Source organism: Chiloscyllium plagiosum, chromosome 34 (genome assembly GCF_004010195.1).
Source record: "Chiloscyllium plagiosum isolate BGI_BamShark_2017 chromosome 34, ASM401019v2, whole genome shotgun sequence".
In the NCBI taxonomy this organism is placed as follows: Eukaryota; Metazoa; Chordata; class Chondrichthyes; order Orectolobiformes; family Hemiscylliidae; genus Chiloscyllium; species Chiloscyllium plagiosum.
In genome coordinates this window covers 22,076,948-22,086,663 of record NC_057743.1, presented here as the reverse complement: position 1 = coordinate 22,086,663, position 9,716 = coordinate 22,076,948, and the positions used below count along the sequence as shown (strand labels likewise).

The following is a 9,716-nucleotide window of genomic DNA, read 5'->3' as shown; positions in this document are numbered from 1 at the left end:
AGACATGTAAGATTATTAAAGGATTGGACACTCTGGAGGCAGGAAACATGTTTCTGCTGATGGGTGAGTGCCGAACCAGAGGACACAGCTTAAAAAAACGGGGTAGACCATTTAGGACAGAGATGAGGAGAAACTTCTTCACCCAGAGAGCGGTGGGTGTGTGGAATGCTCTGCCCCAGAAGGCAGTGGAGGCCCAGTCTCTGGATTCATTTAAGAAAGAGTTGGATAGAGCGCTCAAGGATAGTGGATTCAAGGGTTATGGAGATAAAGCAGGAACAGGATACTGATTAAGGATGATCAGCCATGATCATATTGAATGGTGGTGCAGGCTTAAAGGGCAGAATGGCCTACTCCTGCACCTATTGTCTATAATAAAACATGGATAAATGATAAGTGTGAGTATAGGGTTGAACTTGCGATGAAAGTTGTGTCATTTATATATATATTGTTACCTTTTAAGTGTTTTAGATTTTAAACTAGTAGAATAGGGGTTTTTGTTGTTTTTGTGAAATCTAGACTCGAAATGTTAGCTTGCTTTCTCTTCAGGGATGCTGTCTGACCTGCTATGATCTTCAGCACTTTTTGATTTCAGTTCAGATTCCAGCATCTGCAGTAATTTGTTCCTATATTGGGATTTTGTTGTGCTGCGTGTTTTGAAATCTTTTAAAATGTTAGCTTGGTTTGTTTTATTTTTATTTCCTCTGTATAATACATATTTGGCTTAATGCTAAAACCAAGTCTGCAGCCTTGTGTGTTCATGTTTTAATGCAAGATCAACATGTTGAATTTTTTTTTAAATCTATCAAGCTAGATTTTATTCTTGGATTTGTCCTGTCCTGTTGTAACATCAGATTAGATCATAATAGACTTTATCTAAAACAATGGACTAGTAAATCAGCATGTTTTAAAAATGACACTTGTTGCTCATCATAAAAAGCTTTTCAAAACATTATGGGCTGTGCACTGAATAATAGTAACAAGGAGAAATTTAGCTTCAACGTGTTTCACATTTTCAGATATCAAGGTTTCAAAAATGGCTTGTAGTTTCACCTCAAAACAAAAAATTGTCAAGAAATGCGAAATAACAAACTGGAACTTTAATGACAACCAGTGTTACATTTCAGAACATTTTGATCATTTTTCCATTAAAAGGATTTGATAAATGCTACTTAGATGAAGCAAACTGTACTCACACTATTCCTAAAACAAATCCTCCAGAGTCAAGTTAGACTCAAAATGTTACCTTTTTTCTCTCACATGTTGCCTGATGCATTGAGTTTCTTCAGCTCTTTCATTTTTAATATATTCCAGTACTTATTTATTGTGCTACTTTAAACCTATTATCCATCAGTTATATCTATTTTCTTATCGACCTGTTCAGAGTTCTGGAGTAGATGAGACTGAGAACTCGTGGCTCAGAGCTAGACACTTTCCTGTTCTCATTTAAAAGTTAATGAAACTCTGGAAGTTGCTTCAGGCTGGTGCATCAAAAACCAAAGCCAGACATGAAAATAGAACCAAATTCAGTTCAGAAACTTTTCTTCTGTGGTTATTCACAGGATTTAAGCATCACTGGCAAGGCCAGCAGTTATTGCCCATCCTTAATTGCCCTAGAGAAGATAGCAGTGACATTGATGGACTGCTGCAGTTCATACAGTGTACAGGTTCTATGGGGTAGGAAGTACAAGATGTCAACTCAGCGATGACTGCAATATCTCCAAGTCGGGATGGTGGTATTCTTGCGAAATTAATGGTCTTGCCCTTCTGGTTTGGTAGATGTCACAGCTTTAGAAGGTGCTCTTGAAATTGGTATGTATGTTGCTGCAGTGTATTTGGAGGTGGGGTTTGATTGCTTAAGATGGTGGACAGGGTTCAAATGAAAAGCAGCCTGTTTTGCCCTGGGTGATGTCATTCAATCTGTACATATTGAGTCAAGCAAGTGCACAGTACTCTAACATTTACTTGACTTGTGCTTTGTAGATGATGAAAAGACTGTGAGGCGTCAAGAGGCAAGTAACCCACTTCAGAATTCCCAGTTTCTGCCCTGCTTTCGCACCCATAGTATGTGTGTAGCACATCCAGTTAAATTTAAGTCATAATGGCCATAATTATGGCTGTGTTTGAGGATACAGATATCCAGTCGACTGCTGTGTTTACAGAAAACAACGCTTTCATTATGGCACAGTAAAGGATGTCATAAAGCAACACAAAAATGGATGACAAAATCCAAACAGTTTTAAAAATTTATTTTACAAACATGTTCTGGTAAAATGAGTCAAAACAGTATGTAAGCCACATACATTCTCAAATTCCAATTCAATCCACATGCCTACTTAGAAAAATAAAACTGAACCAAATCACCCTGTTCCATGGGCAAAATATGACTCATTATAATCCGCAGGTCACATGCATCTGAGCCTCCAAATCTAATCTTCTATAAACAATGGCATATTTAACATAGCTTCTTGGATCCTGCAAGGCTGAACTCTTTTACAAAAGAGTTAAATATAAAAATATGAAAAAGATTATCTGTGCTAAATTCATTTCCTGTCATCCAGTGGGTCAGAGAGCAATTGACTGAGGCAGTCCTTTCTTTAACAAGGTTATCAGGTAACTGCCCAATTCTTCATCCTAGAGATTAAAAAGAGTCAGTAAACATTGTTAACTACATAAAATCACAAGCATTAGTGATCCCAGAACCTGTGGCAGGAAACTTCTTTGTACAAGAGGTGAAGAGCTGATCAAACAGGTCAATGTGATCTCCTGACTAGTTTCAAATACAGTAAATCCTCTGTATTCGCAAAATCATAAAACATGAACTTGGCTATCTGCACCAAAAAATATTTTTGAAAAATCCACAGGCAAAAGTCACATATCTGTGATTCTTAACCTATTTTTGAACAAGCTCTGCACTCGTGAATATCATCATTCGCAGGGGTTCTCGGGGACAGAACCCTTGTGGATATGGAGGAATGACTGTACTTATATTTCCAGGTATGAGTCCTCTAATTGGGGCAGGTTAATCTGCCAATCGTTACCTGTCTTTTTATAGAAAGTCTTTTGCATGTTACAGAACAGCTTGTTTTTCAAAACAAAACCCAATTCCTTTGAGTCACTGAGGTGTTTGGTGTAGGATTAAGTGGGTGTATGATTCCCTCCTATGCTGTATTATTCTACAATTTTACTGTGTTCAAAATTCTACACAAGTTATTATTGAAACAGATCATTACATGTTAATCCACAACTGCACTTAAGTCGTATTGGATGGAAATTCCTTTGCTGAACTACAGCTTTCTTCTGTTGGAAAGTTTACAAACCAAATAACTTTTCAACATGTACTACACTCCAATTTAATGAGATTACACTTTTTATCCAGGGAAAGACGAACTCCATATAGCTTTCAGTTTGCCGCAGTTAACTATTTTGTAACTTTGTAAAATGCTCTATCGTAAAATTGAAACACCACCAGACAACATTTCACCCACTCAGTGTTGATTGGGTACAAAGTGTGAAGTTATTTTGTTTTACTAATGGGGGTTATACACTGTAAAATTCCATAGCCTCTCATTTGCATAGTGACATTTGCAATAGGTCACACAAAGGTATATAGAATACTTGTGATTCTTAATCAGTTAATTTACATGTCAGTGAGCAGGTTAAAGACACTGTGAAGATCCACTTCCAACGATATGAAGCAAGCACTTTGACAACATTGATCAAACAACAATGAGAAACAGCCAATAGTTAAAAAACAGGATTGAGTAATGTGATTAAAAAGATTAAAATTGCTGAGCTTAGTTCCCATTTCAAATTTGTGTCATGGATTTTAAAAGATTAAATGCATGGTGTCAGAGATCATTACTGCAAATCATCCATGATTTGTTTGGAAAATTGAATAATTAATTTGTCAAATTGAAGCAAGTTTACAAATTGTGTTGAAGAGTAACAATTAATGATATTCATAATCTTGAAACCTCCAAAGAACATAATCCTGACAGAATAATTTCAAAAGATAATTTGTGTATGTAAATAACTGGCTAAATTCTCAACAAGACGAGTGTTCAATCAGCATCAATTCCCAGAGTGACCTGCGATCATGAAGGAATTCTGCTCTGCTACCCCCTTAATCCAACTCTCACGGTCTAATCAGCAGATGGAACAATCACTCACTTAAATTTAATAACACTGACATGGAATTATTATCAATTTATCAAACATCCTAAAGATAGTTGCTTCTTAATCTGAGCAACCAGAGGACACAGTATACATCATGGCAGCTGTAATTTTTTTATATCTCAATTACAAAAACACAGTATGCAACTCCACTACACTGAGTATGCAGAAGGAATTTGATATGGGAAATTTATCATATTTCTGAATGTGAAATGGAACATCAGACAAGCATAATGTGCAGGTCATGCAATGTGCCTCTTAGCTGCACTTTCAAGCTCATACCTTTCCTATTAGCTTCTCCTTGCTGTTGAAATCTAAGCTTCTAAACACCTAATCACACTGCAGATTGACACAGGTTTATCCCTGAGTCGTGGTAATGTCGGGTATGCTAGGTCTTGTGTCTTCAGATTTGACAATAAGTGAAAAAGCCAGTAATGAAATCAACGGTTGACAGTGTTGCTGACTGTTCCAAACCTTGGGATATCCTGGAAGTCCTCACATCCACACAGACACAGACTAACACACCAACTGACAAGGGAACATGCACACACTCTAAATTACAACCCCATATACACACACACCCCCTACCCACAGAAATCCACACAGACCCACGACCACAGACATCCTCACCCACAGAGACTCTCACACGGACACCTCCTGCCACAAAGACTTACACAATTTCACAATTACAATTTTTAAATATTTCTTTACTAAAGAACAGTTTGATATTAGTAGAGTCAGCATCCCTCTCAGTGTGGGAATGTTTAAGATGCTTGTGGCATCTTTGGACATTACCCAACCTCATCAATTGCCGACCTGTATAAAGCAGGTCATGAAGTATGGGAGACAGACACAGAGCCTCCATCTGGATACAAGACAACATGCGGAGTTTTCTAAACACAAGCCTCACTAGACATGAAAGACAGTGGCTCTCTAAAACAGGATCACTCACCTGGTAGGTCCATGAAACTAACACATCCTTAGTACTCTGATCATCAGACATTGCACTGATTTTAATGAGAATGGACTCCACCATCACAGAGCCATCAGGCAGATGTTGAATCGGATAGTCTTTCAAGATACTTCCAGACAACAAGGAAAGAATTAAAATAAACATTAAAAATTGATTGAGTTATTTTTGAACCTTCTATGTTTAATGCTTTATAGGCTGCAACTGCTTGAAGAAATATCCCTATAAAGTAATACAATGTTTATTAAGCAACCCTTAGCTGACGAATAGGTCAGCAGCTGAGTTAACATTATTTGTGTGCAGCAAGGCTACCGTTCAACTCCAAATTTTGATCAACAGTCTTACTGAGTATGCTGATATTTTTTAAGAAGCTACTGTGTCCCTTGCCTCTGTTCCCAGAAATCAACATTCATCCATCTTATCGCCTATGCAAAACAATCAGCAATATAATACGAAAGGCTCCAATCCAAACCACTGAGACACTTACTGGAGAACAGAGATGGATTATGGTTTGGGATTTTTTTGACCATTTTGCTACAGCATAGGTTTGAATAGGAGCTACATTTAAACATAGGGATTTAAGGGAAAACATTTTGCATTAAGCCATTTTAAAAATAAAAGTTGAAATACTCTACTGACAAAGGTATTAAAGTAGTTTCCCCAAAAGATTTTAATAATAACCAATTTGTTAGCCTGTAGTGATACTCAGAAACATTATATTAAGTAACACCTAGTCAGAGTGTGCAACAGAAGCTATTTGGCATATCGTTGGTGGCCAACATGGGAAGATCAAATAGCTACAGAAATGCAAATTGGCTGTCTCCTCGAACAAAAATTGCCTGGGTCCAGTTTTGCCTACAGCCACAAGGTTAGTTCACAGGGGGTTGGGATGAAGTTATTTAAGCCAAGGAGGTGATTGCAGATCTGGAGAACTGTACCCTTTGTTATCCTGTATTATTTCAAGAGATGAGGTGTATTGGTCAAATTAACTGAGACAAATCATAACTGTTGTACACAATGTTATTTTGCTCATTGAACAATATCAAAGCTACAGATTGAAGAATCATGTCAAGTCACATGTTAAAGCAGTGCTGGCAAGCCAGCATTGCCCACATTCCACGAGTGAATAAGAACAATAACAGGACTGAATCTTACCAGTTGGAATTGGCTAAAATGTCATTTTTGTCAAGTTCCATGGAGGGCTTCTCTCCATTAGCCCGAGTGTGTTTTTGTGGGTTGTCCTGTTACCAAAGCATCAGACCTAAAGAACTTATGCCTGAAATGTCAACGCTCCTGCTTCACAGATGCTGCCCGACCAGCTGTGCTTTTCCAGCGCCACCTTTTTCGACTCTGACTCCTCACTTTCCTCTATAGTACCTTGCTTGTTGTATTCTCCCATTCATCACAGACACAAGTACTCGGCACTGCCAGGACATGGGCGGCACGGTGGCAGAGTGGTTAGCACTGCTGCCTCAAAGCGCCAGAGACCCGGGTTCAATTCCCACCTCAGGCAACTCTGTGTGGAATTTGCACATTCTCCCCGTGTCTGTGTGGGTTTCCTCCGAGTGCTCTGGTTTCTTCCCACAGTCCAAAAAAAATTTGCAGGTTAGGTGAATTGGCCATGCTAATTGCCCCTAGTGTTATGTGAAGGGGTAAATGTAGGGGAATGGGTCTGGGTGGGTTGCATTTTGGCAAGGCAGTGTGGACTTATTGGGCCGAAGGGCCTGTTTCCACACTGTAAGTAATCTAATCCTGGTGCCTAGTGCCATCATTGATGCCCAACATGCATCTGATCAAGAGTTAGAAGTCTGGAGTTGCCCTTCACCGCACATAGTGGAAGAGCAACCAAAAACCCATGCTTCCCAGGACACACTGGTGACAGAGCAGAGATTTTGTTGCTCATGCAAATGCACAATCTCATAGCTCTCACCATTTAAGGTCCAAGCTACACGGTTTACTTGTCCTTAGTCTCAGCCTATCTTACAATTCTGTTAAAGTTAGTGCTACTCTTGCCCCAATGCCTAGTGGCCTGAATTGTTCAACATGTGCCCGACACAAACAGGAAAAGTCTTCAAAAGGTTCAAAACATTCACTGTTATTCAGCAACAGCAGAAGTAAACAGTAAACAAACAGAAGTTTCATATACCTGTGGGAACAGAAACAGATATGTGCCTTTCAAGGACCAATACATTTACAGTTCCTGCATCCAGTTCACATACACTGGAGGGAGATGTTAATTATGTCCTGTCTGGCTTACAGTGCCTGACACCGCAATGCTTCATCATGATGAAGGTGACTTTCCCCTGCGCAATGTCCTCACCTTCCTCCTTGGAAGACTGCTGCCACACTCTTAGTTTTTCAGCATCCATCTCGTGCCCTCTTTGCCTGCTGCTGCTGTAGCACATTGCAGCACACATGGATTATGCACTAGACTCCAAACACAGTGTACCACAGGGACCCCCTCTTCTTACCCTGCTCCCCTCCTCCAAGTCTAATCCAAAGGTGAAATCTGATTTCCAGGTGGCCTATTGTCTGCTCTGGTAGAATAATGGGCTACATTGTATCTATGAAGCCATCAACCATGGTCGTCCTTGTCTCCTAGTAAGTAACTTTGCAATGCATCCAGTCTTTGAAATGAACTCAGACCATTAGAGTTCACAAGGTTGGAGGTGTCATGGCTGGTAGCTGGCACAGATCTCCAAGATGTGCTGCTGATGATCATAGATGACTTGCACATTGCTGGAATGGAACTCTTTCCAATTGAGGAACTCAGTTGCATTATGATATAGCACTCCCAATGCAGTGTGTTTACTCTGGCCTAGGAAAAGCCAGCTATGCTGCCAATCATACTGCCTGAGCTACAGCACTGACCTCATTGCAGGGAAATGATAGGAAGCAAATTGATCTAACAACAATTGCATTGGTATCAGCCTTGACACATTTCTGGGTGAACAACTGAGGATTCAGCCAAACTTCACTCACACTTAAAATGAACCCAAGTCGGGATTATTAGAAACAGAACAGAATTTTCATAACATTAGCTGTAAACATTCACATCACTCACAAATGACTGTTTAGTGTAATTCTCTATACAGTGGACATGGAACAATCCAAAACACAGGGCCACGGGATGTCTCAACATGGAACTTTGACATTGTACCTTATTCTGATCAATGTTCCGCAACAGCCTGACTGATGACTGCTCCCCCATGACCTGACTGAGGACTATTCCCCTTCAACTTTGACACATTGCATGTGCATTAAGCAAATGGCTTTGTGTTTGCTGGCTAGGCTACTGTTACATGCTGTAGGTGAAATATTGATACAGCATGGTGCTCCCTGGCTGACAATCATGACAAGTTCCCAGCTATGTGTTAGTACTGAAAAGCAAAGCAAGACAGAAACACTGTGAGCCTTTAAGGTCTAGCTGAGGGACCAAGGCAGGCGGGTGCTGCAAGCATTGAAGTAGGCACAGTGAGTGAGTGCTAAGGGAGTGAGCATGCAGCCCTGAGATACAACCTGGTTGAATTCATGAGTTTGGTGCCTATCCCTGACTGCAAAGTGCCCTTGTAACTGTATTCCAATGTTAAGTGCTGGTGTGTTCCAAACTGAAGCACTGTAGTACAGAATCATGAAAAGTATATTGAAGATGTGTCCTGATGAGGCTGATACAAGGCAGATGCCAAGTCTGTGAATGGAGTGTGTACGCAGTTGCTGTCATGGAGTAGGGCATTGAGATATTGGTCCTGAGTGTTCAAGATGAAGATCTGGAGCAGCTGGCAGCGGGCTGGAGTCTTAGATTACTTACAGTGTGGAAACAGGCCCTTCGGCCCAACAAGTCCACACCGACCCGCTGAAGCGTAACCAACCCAGACTCATTCCCCTACACTTACCCCTTCAGCTAACACTACGGGCAATTTAACATGGCCAATTCACCTAACCTGCACATTTTTTGGATTGTGGGAGGAAACCGGAGCACCCGGAGGAAACCCACGCTGAGTCACCAGATTATTGCTATGACTTTAAATTGTCACCATCTAGTTTCTGTCTGACTCGTGGGAGAATGGGAAACTGGTGAGATTAAGTTGTTAATACATGCTAATGCATGCAAATAGGCCTCTTGTGCTCACTAGTGACAATCTCATATTGCCATTGGAAAATGGAACACTTTGTTCTCAACATTGTGAACTTGCTTGCTGCTGCTTTCTAGGCATGGCTCATGATGTTCAGGGTCTGGCAAGATTACTATATCCAATCCATATGACGTGATGCAACATCTTCCTAGTCACGTTTTCATATATGTAGATATTAGCTAATTGTGAGTAAACCCCAGCACGTAGGGACAGGAGATCCAAGTCTGGGAACATCCAACACTACCAAACCCAAGAAGGTATCACAGCAAACCCAAAACTGTACTAGCCATGGCGGAAAAGTACAAAAATTAACTTGTGCAACGCAGCAGTCATTTGAATAGAACAGTAATTAGTCCCAGACCTTTTTTTTTTTTTAAGGTTGACACTTCCTTCTTTGATCATTTCTTGGTTTATTATTGGCTGCTGCCCATCCTTTCCAG

At 40.2% G+C, this 9,716-nt stretch overlaps 1 protein-coding gene across 4 annotated transcripts in view; it reads right to left on the bottom strand.

Moving 5' to 3' along the window:
* Positions 1-2,229: 2,229 nt before the first annotated feature.
* The window catches only part of ints11 (integrator complex subunit 11), a 36,869-nt gene continuing 29,382 nt past the window's right edge, over positions 2,230-9,716 (bottom strand). For all 4 annotated transcript variants that reach the window (XM_043675820.1, XM_043675823.1, XM_043675822.1 and 1 more), the window contains 2 exons: positions 5,126-5,255; positions 2,230-2,631 (listed from right to left, as the gene is read on the bottom strand). In XM_043675820.1, coding sequence (XP_043531755.1) covers positions 2,563-2,631; positions 5,126-5,255 — 199 coding nt within the window. In that variant the 3' untranslated portion in view covers positions 2,230-2,562. The remainder of the gene's footprint in view (positions 2,632-5,125; positions 5,256-9,716) is intronic.